General features: G+C 38.2%; 1 protein-coding gene across 1 annotated transcript; it reads right to left on the minus strand.

Moving 5' to 3' along the window:
- Nucleotides 1-3,404: 3,404 nt before the first annotated feature.
- CCDC174 (coiled-coil domain containing 174) lies at nt 3,405-16,027 on the minus strand. Its single transcript, XM_082487753.1, has 11 exons — nt 15,977-16,027; nt 14,488-14,592; nt 13,496-13,596; nt 12,502-12,560; nt 11,297-11,477; nt 9,223-9,318; nt 7,647-7,783; nt 7,159-7,253; nt 6,763-6,910; nt 6,235-6,369; nt 3,405-4,470 (listed from the first exon to the last, which is right to left on the minus strand). Exons 1-11 carry the CDS (start codon nt 16,016-16,018, stop codon nt 3,557-3,559), a joined length of 2,013 nt encoding a protein of 670 aa, XP_082343879.1. The 5' UTR covers nt 16,019-16,027; the 3' UTR covers nt 3,405-3,556.
- Between the last annotated feature and the right edge of the window lie 2,151 nt (nt 16,028-18,178).

Genomic DNA, 18,178 nt, shown 5'->3' on the forward strand with positions numbered 1-18,178 from the left:
TGCAAATACTGTTTATATGGAAATCCATCGAATTATATGATTGCCATAATGAATTCAAGTCAAGCTCTAATGTTTTAAATTACTTTGTCCACTCTTTAGAGCTAGTTCAGCTCCAAGGAAATCATACCCTACTCTGAATGACTTCCACATACTGATTCATGTGAGGTCTTAAATATGAAACTTCTCGAGCATAAGTCAGCCAGCCTGGAGAACTGGGTTTGAACTTTATGTCTGCCACAGAGTTGTTTTGTGACCTTGCATAAAACATTTTGCATTTCAGTTTTTTTCTTTCCATAAAATGGGGACAGTGCTATTATCTTACTTCAGAATAATAATCTGAGGCTTAATTAATAAGTGTAATGTACTGCGATTCTAGACTGACAGTGGCTAAGTGAGCATGAAGTACACAACACCAAGCATCCTGAAATGCTTCACTGCACTGCCCAGTGAGATTCAAAACACTGGGGGGTTTCTCATGCTTTTATGTTCCAGTTAATCCTTCCTCCCACATGTGCCTTAAACAAAAAATTGGAAAGAGGAACACAGAGTTAGACAGCATTTCAAGCACAGAGCTCCTGGGTCTAACTGGATGGACTAGTGATTCCTTTGTGGCTTTTAGCAGCTCTGCCAATCTCCATCTTTCATTTCCCTTTTCTCCACTGTAATGGTACCATTTGGACCCCCATCTTTCAAGGGCATTATAGAGGTTCCTAAGTTATGACTTTTCAGTGATATAAAATACATGTCAGTTTTCTAAATCTTTTTTTTTTTTTTTTTTTCCAATTTCTTTCAAACAGCAGAATGGTTCATTCAGTCTTACCTTACTTGTAGGAATCAAGACACTATAGTACTAAATTATTTTTTGCTATGAAATTTAAATATGGATTAGTTGAAGCATCTCTGGTCAAAAGGGATTATCTTTCCAATATATTTCATAAAATACTTCTAAAAGAAACACTGCTCTTTTAAAGCAGGTAATGCAAAGCTGGAAACAAATTCTACCCTGCCTCACACATTGAAATTGCCTGTTGCAAGGGAAATCTTAGATGTTTATTCGTGTTTATTCCAACATTCAGCTAAACTGTTTCGAGTCCAAACTTACCATTCACTCATATATACAAATGCTACATCATTTGAACAAAGCTCTCCCAGATGAATGATAGAAATCTGAATGAGATCCTTTATTTCCTGTGCTAGTGCTTTAACAACCGGGCTGCCAAATTAGTTTAAAACATAACAGTCACTATTAAGTAACTTCTGTCAACGTGATGTCAGATATGTTCCTGTACCAGTTAAGCATGAGAACAAAGGTGGTGATCCCCCTGGCAAGGCACAGCAGTGGAATCTGGTAGTGGATACGTAGGAAATTTACTCAAAGTAGTTTGGTACCCTTAAGAAGTAATAGGGTCTTCTCAAATAACTCTAGCTTAGCAATTGGCTTTTGCCTTGCTTACTCTGTGGGCAACCAAACAATTCTTTACAAAACATTACCATATTTAACATCAGTTTCTATGTACAAGTTCAACAACTGGTGGCACTGCAAAAAGACTGTTTTCCTAACTAGTCAAATTTGAAATTTCTGTTTTTGACCATTTCTTATCTTTGTGGAAGAAGGCTGCTAAAACATAATGTAACTGGTTTAAACTCAAAATTAAATGAAGGGAGACAGCATTTGAAAAAAATTCTACTCAGATCAGGGTCATCAGAGACTACCTCAATGTTACTATGAAATAAACAGCAGATAATAGCAGATAATATACTAGCAGAATTTCTTATAGAAAATCAGTAAGACTAGACTGCCATCTCATGGATATGACTAACCTGAGATTGCACCAAATTTATGAGGAAAGAAAACCCTGTGTTGATGCTGTCACATTTGGTTAAACTTGATGGGTTTGTAACATATTCCTCTTCCTTTTAGTCATTAGTATATGATCGTTATTTATTTTCAGGTTCTTTATTCATACTGAAGAGATTCAAGGAAAGGAAGAAATATACACCCTAATGCCATGCACAACAGTTCAGGTCAGTGTCAGCAGCAGCAAAAAAACAATGAGCTGCTGCTAAGCTTTCTGTGCATTTCAGGTGGATGTGGCCATTAATAGTGCCATACCGTTCTCAAGTTCTAGGTCTGTTCAGAGAAACAGAAACCCAAAGTTATCATAAAGTTCCAGTCTTTTAACCATTTGGCAAGAATAAAAGACTGGGGTGTTTTGTGGCTTTAAAATGGTACCACTGGTGCTATTCCTCCTGTGAGGTGTTATTTCTGCTCTGCATATTCCAGTGCAAAAGCCAGCGATATAGGTAAGAGGAGAGATGAAACTATGTTTACTAGCTGAGGTTAAAACAGGGTTTGGAGACAGTGAATGTGTTCTGCACGCTGCTAAGTTTGCTCAGTCACCTTGAACACATTGCTCTTCACCAGGCTTTGCAAAGCAGCCTGGGATCCCACTGAAGTGCACAAGTGCAGCACATTCTCTCTGTCTCTTTGACTAGTTCACTATTTTGTTCAAATGTTTGCTATTTTGACATTATCATTGTCATTTAACTTTAGACAATCTATGAAATTGCCCATTCTAACCTGCTTTTCTAGGTCTTACCCTTGTACGAGCTTTAAAAATACAAGGGTGGTTATCTAAATTACTGTCAAAAATAAAAATACTCCACATAGTAAATAAGCATTATTCTTGTTTACTAAGATTATTCTGAAATAAAAACTTGTTTGATAGAGGTTGGTCTGCTTTTATATATGACTCCAATGTCACAGTTTTTGGAAAAAAGTATTAAATAAAATAAAGCCATAAATATAACAGATGATGCAAGAAAAATGCACTTGGAGAATTATGAGAGCATTTGCTAAACCAGTAAGACAGTAATTTCAGGTATCAAGACTTCTCCTTTAGTGCAGTGTTTATTCTTAATCTAATCATCATTATTTATTGATTTCTGCGATGCCTCTCTCCACTGTAATATGCTTCACAGAATTATGAGTTATATACAGACCTCAGGAATGCAGAAGCCATTACAATCATATAAAGCACCACTGTTCACTAGATAATATTCTGCACTTCCTAAAGACAGAAGATTAAGTAGGTAACAAATTTCCTAAACCCCTTCTATATTTAGCAGCAGAGGGCCTGCCATTTCAATATTGTTTCTATAGATATCACTGATCTCGTGGTACCTCCAAACCAGAAACTAGATGGGGAGTGACAGAGTAAAGGAAGAGTTCATCTTTCCAAAGAAAGCCATTAGTATACCCCAAAGTTCAGGTCTAACTGGCAAAGAGTTAAAACAAAATATGTACTTAACTAAATAAGTACTTAAAAAAAAAAAAACACCCAATCACATAATTTTAATAAAGAGGGAAAAAAACAACCACCAACAGGGCAAAAGTACAGCTGTGATATAAAATAGCTTAGGTCTCCAGGAGATTTATTTTGATCTACTTACAGAATCTTATTTTTCCCAGATGTGAGAAAATAATATTCTTGCCAAGAAGATAATTCTATTTCAGTTCTTTAAATCACAATTCTGGCTTATCTTTTTGCTCAGTTCAAGTCACTTGTCTGTAATAAGACAGCATATCATCTAAACTTTGGTAAAGTGGTTCCTGATTTTGAGCATCACTGCTGTCAGTTTGCACTGAAGGCGCCACATCTTGGGCACTGCAGCCACAGGCCTGCACTCCTGGTGGCATATCTTGGGCGCCGCAGCCACAGGCCTGCACTCCTGGTGGCACATCCTGGGTGCTGCAGCCACAGGCCTGCACTCCTGGCGGCACATCCTGGGTGCTGCAGCCACAGGCCTGCACTCCTGGCGGCACATCCTGGGTGCTGCAGCCACAGGCCTGCACTCCTGGCGGCACATCCTGGGTGCCATAGCCATAAGCCTGCATTGAAAATGGCATATCATGAGTGCCGTAACCATAAGCATGCATTTGTGGCAGCACACCTTGAGCTCCATAGCCGTAAGCCTGCATTGGAAATGGCATATCATGAGCGCTATAGCCATAAGCTGGGACTGATGACAGCACATCTTGAGCGCCATAGCCGTAAGCCTGCATTGATGGCGGCACAACTTGAGCACCATAGCCATAAGCCTGTGCTGATGGCAGCATATCCTCATCATCACTGCTGTCATCCTCCGCTGAAGATGGCACACCTTGAGTGTCACCGCCACAGGACTCTCTCAATGCTGACTGATCTTGAACATTGCTGTTGTAAGCCTGCACTGATGGTGGCACACATTCAGTGCTGCTGCCATTGGCCTGTGTTGATGGCATCTGTTGCTTTTGTGCTGTCTCCGTTTCCAGTTTTTCAGAAGATGTTTCAGGACTGTTCAAATTCTGACTAATGTAATTATCATCTTTCTTTTGTCCCATAAAGTAATCAGAAGGTGGCGCAAATTCTGGATCTCGCTCATCTCTGAGTTCTTCCTGTTTCTTTGACCATTGTCCAAACATCAATTCTGTTAGAAACAGGGAAAATGGTAAATTGAATATAGATTTCAGGATCTGAAGATCAGTCAGAAAGGAGGGAAAACAAATTAGCAAACAGAAAAGATGCAGCTGTGAAAAGCCATTTGAAGTTATTTTTCCATCTAGTACTAGATTGCTGGCTAAGCTGACAGTCCACTTTTTTTTTTTTTTTTTTTTTTTTTTTTTTTACAGAGCAGGAATGAAAGCATCGAGCATGAAAGATAACCACCATCCTCTATGCAACTCATCCTAGTCACTTCAAGACCCTTTAACAATGTGGTCATTAGTTATGAAAAATGACTAATTAGTTAAGGGTGAATCAAAATACAAACCAATCAATGCATTAAGAGAGTAGTTATTAAAAGATGGAGGTGATGATATTATCTCTAGTGGACACAGACGAAAACCAGTAACTTCTTTTTTTCAACAGAAGTGGTATTCTAGTTACTATGACAGCTTCTGATTTCTGATTCAAAATAATTCTGAAGTACTGCAATGGAATGACAGCTCAAGATCACCACACTTGAAAAGCTATCCTCAAAACCTACTACGAAGATGTTCCCCAAACATACTTTCTAAAACAAGTAAAATTCTTTTCAGTATTCATTTCTATCAAGACTTCCGTAAGAAATTAAGTAGAAAATTTTGATACATAAGGGCTACACATTTGTCTGATGTAGCAAAATAGAGCCTCAATCAGAGCAGGACTTTTTCCTTTGCTTTGGTAAAAATATAAAAAGACTGTGAAATAGTAAGGAGGAGAGCATCTAAGAGAGTGAAGAATTTTGCTTATCCCTTCTTATACTAATTTAGACGCTTGGGTTACATTTATGTTCAGTGAACCAGAGTTATTTTACTTCACATTTCAGAGTAAGCTGTCTTCTACTTTCTGAGTGTAATATTTGTTGTGTAGTACAGGGCTGCTTGAATGTCAGTCGGATACCAGGTTTCCTCAGAGGTACAAAAAACAGTGTCCAGCATGTTAAAGATTTAACAGATAGAACCTGAAAGTTTTGATTTTTAATGGAACCACAAAGATTCCCCTCACAACAATGTTCATTAACTGAATGCAAAGAGAGACTGTGAAAAGTAAAAAAAAAAACCCTGGAAATATCAGTATTGGACAGAATAGGAATGCTGCTCTTACAGGAGTACTAAGGAAGGTGGATATTTATGTGCTTTGCCTATTCCTTGTTTGCCTTTACAGAGAAGTCAGGCATCAGACTAAAAGAACGTGCATGAGCTTAGATAACTGGTGCAAAATGAGTTAATGGCTTTGGGAAGGATCTGGAAGACAGCCATCACTTGTCACAACGTCAAGGAATATGCTTCAAGATGGGACACTGGCATTGAAGTGGTCTCTGCTTGCATCACTTTTTAGTATAGTCCTGTACCTGTTTCAGTGTAATACATCCTGCCATCATGTAGCACAAACTACAGAAATACATCAAGAAAAGATCACATTGAAAGACAGTAAATCTTATTAACTATGAAATTTGTCATTCTGTCAACCTCTCTAGATCATCCAGAAATAGAATAACTCACATAGAAGAAAAGATTATGGGGACATTATAGCAGCTACTGGCACTCAGGCATGCCTTGTCAATCACTGCACTGGACACTAGACAGTCATCAATACTAAGGGAGAAAGTATTTAATTGCTTATCGGTCTTACCATACTTTGTCACAAAATAGACATGAAATTAGTGTGCACACTGCTTCCAAACTATGTTTCTGAATCTGCATTTCCTTACCTTTGCCTTTATCCCATTCTCGGACGTAAGGCACACCAGGCTTTGTATCTCTTCTCTCCTGGATGACAACCTCTACCTTTCTACTTGCTGCCGTAACTCTCGGAGCTTCTGGTTCATCAGCAACAGCTTTCAATTCTATGTTACAGAAAGACGTAGTAGTTTTTGTTAATAATGGGATAAAATCTATATGAACTTTATAGGAGGAAAGCCAGTAAAATTTCAGCAGCTCTGATCTCAACCTGCATAATTAACCCACATAATTCCTGTCAGATGCAAATCAAAAAAAGCCTATGATCTACATAGTGCACTTCTACCTGCATTATTAAGCTATTTCTGGCATGATTTGCTATCTACACACAATTATATACACTCTCACTATCTTAACAGTTATACTAATTGTATATATAGAATACATAATATACTAATGTATTGAATGTCCAAACCTCAATCAATTAAAGTATGCTTATCCATCGATCAAGTACAAGATGAAATATTGAGTATTTTACCTAAAAAGGCAGCAGATCATACCTCCATTCTCCAATTTTTCTGCCTCTTCCTCTAATCCAGCTTCCCTTAACTTCTTAATCTTCCGTGCTCGAAGTTTAGACAGTCTTGCATCTAGAGCTGCCTTCCTTTTTTCTTTCAGCTGTTCTCGTTTAGTTCTCTGATCAAGTGTCTTAACAGCAAAGAAAAACATGAATTAATTTTCCTTTGTCATTATAATCAACTACATATCTTCCTTCACTAAACAACTAAAAGTAATCCTCATCAAGTACCATGTTTCAACAGGGAAAAAGAGGCCAAATTTTTTTTTTTTGAGTCAGCTGTAGGCATCACATAGTAGAAGACTTATACCACAAATCAAAGACAGTGACCCCTGAAACTAGGATGCCTTCATACCCCAATTTGCTCTTGAACTCATACCTGCTCTCTTAACATATCCAGTGTTGCCCGTTGTTTATTCCTAAGTTCTTTATCACGAGAAAAGGCAAAGTAACCAACACCAAGCTGTCTAGCCTCTGAAAATAAGAAGAAAATCAATAAATTTAAGTTACACTCCATTTATAATTGACAGTAACTACAAGCACCATACACCCTGCTTTCAGGCACCCAACAACATACACCACGTTAGTTTTAGATGGCTAAAAAGGGCTTGTTTTAGATGAGGTGTGAAGTGAAGCTTCCTGAAGGAGAAAACAGGAGGATGGAATGAGATTTTGAAAAAAAAAAAACATTTGAGAAAAATACAATTTGAAGAAAAATAAATCTAGATTTATGTATCAGTAATTTTAATAGCTATTACACATGTGGCTTAACACATACCTACACTTTGCTGTACAGGCACAAGAAGTGACTTTCCCTTGCTCTCTCTAAAACTAATCTCTTTGGTGATATAAAGTATGGAAGTCTACCGTTTTCTCGAATGTCCTCATAATGTATGGGTCCCATGGGTTTTCTGAGGGCTTCTTCTTCTTCTTTTTCCCACTGCTGCCTCTGAAGTTCTCTCCTCATGTCTTCAGATAACAGAGTATTCCCATCAGGGCCTTGTCTAATTAAAAAAAAAAAAAAAGAAAAGAAAAAAAAAGTTAGGCATTACAGAGCAGAATTTACCAGTTTTACTGTAACAAACGGTGAAAGTGTGACTGGGTCTGATGCACTGTTGCAGTTTTTACAAAACATAGATCACTGTAGGCACCATTTAGTGAGGCGGCATTGATGACTATGGTATATAGTGAAGACAGAAACACAAAACTATCTCTGAAACAAGGTACTAGCACAACAAGCTATTAAAAGACAAACAAAATCATATAATTTCTGACAGGCTTTATGAAATTATTATTATATCATCTCCTATTCTGTGATTTCATCACTTTTATTAACATCTGTTGAGGCAACCACATACCAAAACATTTCAAATTTAACATAAGAAAATGAAAGATATTTTGAAATAACAAAAAGCTAGCTATTAATTTACCCTAGAAGTCCACACCAAATATTAATACCCAATAGGGGAAATATTTTTGTTTTCCCAAGAGAAGCAGCAGGATCTTTTTTTTTTTCATTGTCTAGCTAAAGCCGGTTTTGCTGACCAACTGTCATCCATATCAATGCAGAGACTACAGTTTCAAAGCACTCATATTCGCCATCTTATGTTTAAAATATAGAGAACACGCTAATGAGTTGTTAGTGTAAAACAATTTTCACTTTAACAACAGTAAAGGCTCAGTTGTGCTGCCCTTAGACTATTTCCTGAAAACAATTCTCAGTGCTGCCATAATAATTTTAACAAAAGAGCTGTTAAACAGCTGTTTTACAGAAGAGCAAAAACATACAAATGAAGATCTAACAAATTCACTTTGAATGCTGAACTTGTATGATGAATTTGGAATTGCTGAAAGACTATAATCAGTTTCCAGGTTAAACAGAAGCAGGAATCACTTCTCTGGCATTTTCTGGAAGGTATAATAAAATACAATCTCCATACAATGACCACAGTTTTAAAAGATGCATCAAATATCTGAGAGATTGCTAAATCAATTTATTAGAACCCTTCTCTGCAAGCTGTGCTCTGTAACTGAGGTTTTAGGTTTGGTCAGCATTTACATCAAAGAGAGTGCCTCAGTAGTTTATTAATAATTTCATTTTGGCTTTTGATATCCATGGCCTCCATTCTGTTGCAATTTAAAACCAATACACCAGCCACATATGTCAAATGGTGAACTGCCAGGGTGAAGTAAAATAGAAGCCCTGGAATACTATATGAATTTATAATTAAATCACAGTCGTGTACATTTGCTCCGTAGCTACTCTGTCTATTTTTTAAGGCACAATGTAGTAACCAGCAGAAGTTGGTGTAAAGAGAAAGAAGTAGCATCAACGATTCTGGATTGAGAATAGGATAACAAAGAACAGCCTCTCTTCCTTCTCATTAAAAAAACGTATGTTAAATACTGCAAGGAACATACACGTCCATTAGAGAAACCACACCTTTTCCCTTGAAGTTCCTGATCCATTTTAAGTAGACTTGGCAAATCCTTCTTCATACAGCGTCTAGATCGGCCCAAGAAATCAACATAATCAACCCTGCAATGAAAGCAAAGGAAATTTGATGTAGAACTTCTGTTTGCAGACTTAGAGAACTCTTAACCAGAAGACAGAAGCAGTGATAATTTCCAAAGAGTATTCATCACCTCTCAGTCTCTCCGTGTGCGACAGTTTCTTCTACCTTTCAATTAACAGGTTAAGAGGATACATTCTGAACAGGGCATATGACAGTTTTATCACAGACATTGACAGACACTTTGAGCCAGCTGTTTGCTTTGGCAATAAAATGGTGTAAAAAAATGTTCAAAAGTTACAATGTCATGTATTTTTCACACCAAAATAAAACTGAACCTAGTACTTGCTTCCCATGGTGAAAATAATGATGTGGCATTGACTTCTTGCAGATATGAAATTGCTACAACATACTTCAATTATCAGTCTAAAGCTCATTTAGAATAGGCTGATAGCATTCATTCAACTGGCATAACAAAGGCTGACTAAAACGCAAGCAAAATGTTCCTTTGAAGCACATACTGTGCTTCTCATTAAACTTTTTATAGTACCAAACACTTAATTTACAGTTGTCGAAAAAGCTGTTAAGAGCTATACTTATTGTCCTGTAATGCTAGAAAGTTCTTCAGCATCAAGCTGCCTCAATTATCCCATTCTAAAGAATATTACGTTTGAAAAAGTATGACTGGCAATCTAGTTCCCAAAACCCCAAACTTTTAAAAGATCTGTGCTTTTAGTAAGTTAAGTCTTTTACATAATTTCTAAGGATATCTACAGCGTAGTATATAATCCATGCCCTTTGGTTTTTATTATAATGTAACATCAGTAGGGGGGAAAAAAAAAGGCTGCATTCCCTATAGTAAATATGTAACTAGATGTAACTAAATATCACTGCAGAATAATTAGCATTAATTATGCTAGCATCCAAATATCTTCATTAGGATATGGCCTCACCGAGATGGACAATATGTTAATAATAATACATGCCATTGATGTGAGATGAAGGCAATGATAGAAAATCATCATGTGAACAGTAAAATGTATCAGTTTAAATTTCTGACACTTTACGCTGATGAGAGTGCAAAGCAGTTTGAGCCCATTGCTCATCGATAGTTTCATCTTGAATTTCAGTAAGATGCTGGTAATGGGTATGTCTGCCTTTCCAACCTAGCAGTGTTCTGGTACTCTGCTGGATTCATTCTCCCAATTTATTCTGAAAGATTACATTGCAAATCTACCTTGTCCTAATAAACTGGAAAATGGGGGTGCTCTGTTTCCTATTGGTTACTGCTGTTTTAAACTGATTACCAGAAGAAAAATATCTGTTCCATAAGCATTTTAGACAAATGGGCAAGGAAAACGTTTAGTCAGGCTGGTTTTGTAATTATTCCTAATGTCTTGGTTGAAAAGCTTGTGGTTACTTGGAATGTCACAGAAAATTGTCACAGACCACTTGCTGTGCTGCAGTTAAACAGTGGAAGAAATGCTGGAAAATCGTGTTCTTTTTCCAATCAGACGTTGCTCTCCTTTAAGAGGAGGTCATACACTGAAAATGACTACTCATTTTGCAAGTCACACACAATTAGAGAAGGGAAGGTGGATACAATAAAACCCCCAAGTTTTGCTAAAGTACATTTCAATTCATCAGTTCATAACATTGTATCAATATTGTGATCAGAACTCCCATAAACTATGCAAGAAAATAAGAGAGGATATTACAATGTCTCACTTATAGTACATTTCCCTGATTGCTATTTCTCATAATCCTGGATGTAGATTCTATTGCAGTGTTACCTACATGGAAAGGAAAGTAACACGAAGGACTGTCTTTTGATGAGACATGAATCAAAGAATGTTACCACCTCTTCTTAATGTGTATTTACCAAAAAAAAAAAAAAGAAAGAAAAAAAAAAGGTGCCACTCTACATACTTTGGAGAATAAAATAATTTTCTCATGCAATTGTCAAGAAACACAGGACAGCTTAGCCCAAACAGCAGTACCAACCATTCTTCATCTGGGTCCTCAGGTGGTGGTATTTCCATTTCAGGTTGAGTTTCCTCATCATCTGTCTCTTTTTCTAAAGTCTTTCCAGCAGCTTCACTCCGATACAGTTCCTGTACTTCATGCTGTTTGTCTATGATCTTCTGAGTGAAATCCACTAGGTACAAATCCTCAGTTTCTTCATCTAAGGCAGAAAATTGATTCTTAGAGAACAGCCATGAAAAGAACAGGACTGAGCACAAAATCAATACAAAATAGCCACAATCAGCTTTTCAGCTGCCGGCAATGCCCTTGACCACACTATTGGGGAATACTTAAATCTCATTCAGTGCCAAACAAACTTGGAGCTATAAATTGGCTCCACAGCAATAACCTCTATTTCTGAATAGAACATTTAGGGTATTTTAAAGCAATTAGTAGTTTGCGTACAATACATAAAAGGTTGCAGTCTTTGCACGAAAACATTCTCTGCTCATTATTTCAGAAGTATAGTGTTTGTTATGTAACAGTCCAAATACTTTTTTGATGCTTAACATTTGGTGTGTTGGCAGTAGTTAAGCAGTCACTAGAGTACTTTTTAGAAAAATAGAGAAAAGTGGTGGAGTCATGTAGACAAAGATGGACACTAGTAAAGAAAACATTAGAAAGTAATCGCAAGGAGATTTGGATTCTATTTTAATAATTACTTCTTGCAAGGGATTAAATGTGTCAGAAAAGAAAGGAACAGGTATTCACATATGGACCAGCCAGACTCCCCTCCCACTCATCTTCTCTTCATAAAGGTCCGAGAGTTAGAACGCAGGACAGAACACCAGCAATGCAATCCAAAGACTGCATAACAGAGAATAAATTAATTTTGTTTTTCTAAGATTCTGTATTAAAAAACAGAGTATATTCTGCCCACTAAATGAATGAGTGAAACAAGGCAATAGTGCTTTACTAGGACAGGCTGTCCTTCAAAAAGTAATTTTATTTTCTCTAGCACCTGTATTTTTCTCTCTTTCAAAACAGAATAACCTGTGTCAATCACTTGGTATAATAACTGAAAAAAAAAAAAAATCTACCATGTAAGACAACAAGCAGTGAATTCATAGTGTAGCTGCTGTAAATCACCAAATAGTCAGAAATACCAACTTTTAGGTTGAACTTTACAAACAATTTTTTTTATATATATATAAAAAATACTCATTTAGACTAGTTTTGTTCACCTGGAAAGTCGCCTTTTGTCATTTTCTCATACAGCTTTGCTTTCTCTTCTAGTTTCTTCCTGAAAAAGAGAAAAAACCAAACCAACATTGCAATCCCACCAATTCCAAATGCAGTTCAAAATGACCAATTTAATCTTAGATAAATGGAACAGGAAAGTACCGCAAATGCTTGAAATGTTTATGCCTGGGTTTTGTTTTGAACCTTAACTGACATTTCTGAAGATACATAGATATGTGGTTCCAGAGTTTATACTGAAAATAATTTTAGTGAAGTTACAGAATTAAACTTAAGTGTAATTTGTCAAGTAGGCAGGAACACAATATAACAAGTATTCCACCTCTGCCTAACTACTACAGTCTGTCAGATAAATACTGGAAGAAGCTAGACCATTATTTGCAGGTATGAGACACTGAAATACTGTTTTACAGGAGAAGGAAAAGAAAAAGGGGAGAAGGGGAAGAGGAGGGGAGAAGGGGCTTACACTTAATTTAGAAACTGAAGATAAACCTTAGCTAATTTCTGGAATTGTAGAAAACAATTTTGAAGAGCAAAGAACTGCTTACAGAAAAACAACAAATGGCTTATAAATTGCATTTTCAACATTTACCTTATTGCACAACTAACCCATTTAGAAGATGAGGTAAATCTTGGCAAAGAGTGAGTCATTTTCTGTCAAGTCCAAGAAACACTTTGCTATACAATTCTAATGTATTGCTGCCCTGGCTTTTAATTCTACAGATGACTTTCAAAAATCAGGACCCTGACACAGTTAGACAGCTATGATAACGTGAGGGCAGATATCCCTAGAGCATGAGACTGCTGGGATGCAGTTTGTACATTACCAGTAAATAGCATCGAATTGATACTGGTCTTACTGGTTGATCTAATGAGAACTGCTTGTCCAAAACGTGCATAACTTGCTTTATGTGCTTTCCTAAACACTGAAAAACAAATTCTACAAAGCATGCCTTTCTTACAGAGCCCAAGAGTTACCTTGATTTATCTAATATATGCTCCTCTTCTGTCTTCTGCTCTACATCTTTCTCAGCTCGATTTGCAACTCCTGTGTTTTGTTTGTTCCAGATGCTTGGTTTCTGTGGAGTACAATTTTATAACAACAAATAAATAAATAAAAATATTGAAATGATAATGATTAAAAAAAATTCAACTCTATAATACAAACACTGCAAATCGATCATGAAAGATCATGAAAACACAAACATGCTTTGACTTGAGACTACTGTGCTGTAGGATGCAGCAGGTATGTCCTAAAATTACACAGATTGCAGTATGATATAATAGTTAAGGACAGGCTGAGAAGCCAGAAAAGCACTCGGGAATCAGACAAAATCTATTCTGGCAAAGATGTTAAGGTTAAAAAAATAATAAAAACAATCCTGCTGATTACTAAAGTAATAACAAAGCTATGAATTATTTCTATTCTCTATTACCTTCATTTTAGATACAAAATACAATCAGTTTGCCTGTTTACAGTGTAGCACTGCAAATGCTGCGTGTTTTTCAAATATGGCAGCAATACTATATTCTACTCCTAGAAAGCTACAGAACAAATAGAAAACAATGTGCAGTAAACTGTGAGAGAATCGTTATTATTATACACCACGATACAGAGGAACAGATAGCAGAGCATTTATCAAGAAGACTGTCCCATCCTCCATCTTTCAGAGAAGTATACAAAATCTCAGTGAAAAAAAAGAAACATCTTTTCCTATAGTTCCAAAAGCTGTGGCTCCCTGGGGAATGAAGATTAAGTGGTGATTTAGATAGGCATAAGCATGAGAGAAATCTTCTGCTGCGTACAATAATCTCACCTGGAAATGAAATTTAAAGAACATCCTCATCATGTAGATTTTACACTTGATTAGTAACATAGCTCTGAGTATTTATTTATTTAGATTTGAATATGAACTTCCTTACTTTAAGGAGAAAGAATGACAAAAACAACAATGGAAAAATATTTTCACCTTATTAGAAGTTTTGGGCTTTGCAAAGATGCCAGCATCTTTCAATAGCTTTTCTTTCTTGAATTCTTCTTGCTTTCGGAAGAGTTCTGCTTTGAGATCTACCAACTACATCAACAGCAAAATAAACAAATAAACAACCAAGGCATATCACATGCATATACATCAGTTACTGTAATAAAGTAATAACTGATTTCTAGTAAAACGATCTGGTATTTACAGATATATGTGCATTTAATTGCATCTTTATGTGGAACTTTGAGCCACAAAGATCACTCTTAAGTTTACAGCAAACAATATACAAAAAACACAGCACGCAAATTATGATTAGGGATTTAAAAAAAAAACAACAGATATCCTTGATCCTTTGATATATAATGGGAATAAGGACTAATGAAATACCACTGCTGAATTTGAAAAGGAACCTTCTGAGATGTGATTTTATTCATTATCTAATGGTTAGAAAAGAATTGATAAAAGTTTGCTTTCATAAAATATCTATACTTTCCCACTATTTTCTATATTGTTTTATATAGTTTTAGATTTTCTTTCTTTTTTTTTTTTTTTTATAAATACGTAAGTAGCATTGCCATCAGCGACCAATGCCCATCTCATCTTTTATTAGGACATCACCAGCAGGGGTATTGTCTTGAAATCACACTTAAAATAACTAGTCTGGAAGAGGATATTGTGCCACTTTTCCTGCAAGTCCTACTGAAGACAGATGTCACAGATGTACATTAATCAGAGCAGTGGAAGACTTTGGTACTAATATTTGTCCCAAACACTAAAGCATTTGCTTTTCAGGTCCCTGTAACAATGACGCAGTGTTGCAAATTAACCTTTTTGTCCCCACAAATGCTTAGAAGTGACCATCCAAAAATTCAATGTTAATTGTTCCATATACAACAACCCACAGTTTACATTGTTTATTAGGAAAAATGACGTATTCAGCAGCAGTCCCTCGTTAGCAGACTACCGGAGAGTAGGGAGGAACAGCACCTCGCCATCCCTCTGCGTCGGCGTTAATTTGCCAAGACACGGACCTCCCGGTGCTTAGAAAAAATCAGGAAATGAACTCTCATTTCCCTCCCATGCCCTAATTTTACCATTACATGAGGGACGGGGACAATTTCAGCACTGGCGCACTCAGACTGTGAGCGCAGCGCGTGCTCAGGGAGGCGAGGGGCTAACAGCCTCCCCGAACACCTCACGAAGCCAAGACGCGTTACAACGTAACCCTTTAAATCAGCATTTGCTTTAATGAGCGCGCATTTCAGCGGGTTGGGGTTGAGGCGAGGGCAGGAGACAGGCCCCCGGTGTGCTGTTTCCCTGGAAGCGGCTCGCCCCCAGGCCCTGGCCGGGCCCGCCCGCGGTAACAGTGCACACCTGGCCGCCCTCACAAACTTATAAGCTCAACAACAGGTCCTCCCGCGGAGGTGGAGAGATTTCTTTTGCTTCTTCCCGGTCGCGGCCAGGTTTACTCACTCACCGAGGAAGCTGCCACGTCCAGCGGCTTCTTCCTCCGGTCCATGGCAGCCTCCACTCCTCCGGCAACCGCCTCAGATGGCCGCCTCTTCCGCGCTTTGCGGCCTTACCGTAAAGCGCAGCAAACGCGAGGCGCTATTGCGACAGCGCTGCTGAGGGCAGGCGGGCCCTTCCCCGCCGCCATGTTGGGGAGGTCTGCGGAGGGTGGGCGAGTGGGGGCGGAGCACGGCGGTTTTCCTGGCTGTGCTACAGCTCTGTGTGAAAATAAGGGTTCGTGACAGGTGGGGGCCACATTCTTCAGGTTCCATCTTGGAAATGGCCGTGTATGACCTGGGGACTGGAGCTACTGCTGCTAGTGGGAGTGGTGTGGGGTGCTCTGGAGCTGCTGTGCTGGGAGACAGCTATTGGGGTCAGAAATGAAATAGGGCTTGACAGGAATGCAGGCCAGCCCAGAGCTGGGTTTGCAGCTGAATGAAGAAGCGTGTAGTTGAAATTTGGTATTAATAGAAAAAAAAAAAAAAATCCCTGTCCTGGCTTTGTGTTAGGGAGGTGAGACCTGAAATCCTGCCCGGAGCAGGAGACAACCATGTCTTTCAACAGTAGGCTGGGGGTAGCCCTGTGACCATTGCCCTCTGGGCTGCCTTGTTGAAGCCATGCACTTGGGATGAAGTGCTATTGGCTGACCAGCAGTCCTTGGCCCTCTGCCTGCACAAATCTCTGCTGAGGGAGGTGGGACTTGATGAGCCACAGCTTTGCAGGACTGGCAAGTGTGGTTTATAATACCCAAATATAAACCCACCTACATGTGCTGGAGCCAGCTGTGTAACCTCACGTTGTGTTATGAATATAGTTTTGATGTTTGCCTGTCAGCTGCTCCAAGGACTTTCACTGAGACAGTTTCACAAACTTGGAAATAGATGATTTATTGAAGCAACATATAACAGATTTGGAATTGCTGTTGATAAATGCACTAGCTGCAATAGTGCTAATGTGTGATGACAGTGCTAGCAAAATAAATGCTATCCTGGGTATTCTTCACCAAGGGGTGAAGGCGCAATGCTTACCAAGAAGGCGTCCCTGTCTTGGTGGAGGAAGAGGAGCACAGCCTGTCAGCTGCCTTGTCTAGGACTCTAGTCTCTTCTCTCCCTGAGAGATACTTTCCTCAATATCCTTTATATCTTAACCTTATCTGTTTCCCCCCCTGGGGTGATGCTTAACATGATTTGGGTGGAGAGTTGGGTACTATAGTCATATATATTTAAGCTCATTATCATATTTTGGGTGTTAATTTTAATATTAATTTCACAGATAATCAAGCAAGAGGTCTCACTCTGGACACCATGACCTTCAATATTCCGTGCTGAAACTGTTTATCTGCTTATTCCTGCAATCTTTACCCAAAACAGACTGTCCTGTGGGTTCGCACAAGAGATAAGCGGACACTGGCATTTTTAACCTCTTATGTACTATTCCCGCACCTCAGAGATAAGCAAAGGTGGCTCTTGGGGAGCGAAGTTCAGTGTTTTACTTATAGTGGTTAGCTCATTGCATCCTTTATCATAATTCAAATTCAAAGTGATTCTGAAGATCATAATTATCTGGAGTTGCAAGAGGAAGCTGCCTTTCACTTGTCTTTATTAAAGTGGAAAAATATAAGGTGCTCCGATGTTGCTTGGCAATGTGACAGCTGATAGGAGCATCGGATACAGTTCTTTTGATTTGTGAAATGTACTGGTTTTGTGCTTGAGAAGCTGGGTCAGACCATGTTTAAATAGTTTATGGACACAGATTGCAAATCTGACAGAGATACTCAGTTGCTAAGTAAGCTGTACTTGTATTCCAGGGAGTATGAAGTCTGCAATTCTGAAAGAGCCATTTGTGGCCCTAGTGAAGCTGGTTTGCTTTTGGATTTTTGAAAGGAGAAGGGAAAATGGTGGGAGACGACAGATACAGAAAAATGTTGGTCATACTAGAGCTGTAAGGTTTATTATTTTAATCTGCAATGGAAGAAAAGAAATGAGCATTACTGAAAAGTAGGACAAAGGAATGAAAACATCTGTGCTGTTCTAATTAAATCTCACTTCAACAAATCACGGGTTGTTGCCTGTTCAAAACTCACCTAACGACAACACTGAGAAATTGGTTGATTCTGACTTAGTAATTCCCATCTTTTTTTTGGGAGGCAGTGTCTGTGTGAGGGCGTGTT

The sequence above is a fragment of the Vanellus vanellus genome (genome assembly GCF_965231255.1).
Source record: "Vanellus vanellus genome assembly, chromosome: 9".
NCBI lineage: Eukaryota > Metazoa > Chordata > Aves > Charadriiformes > Charadriidae > Vanellus > Vanellus vanellus.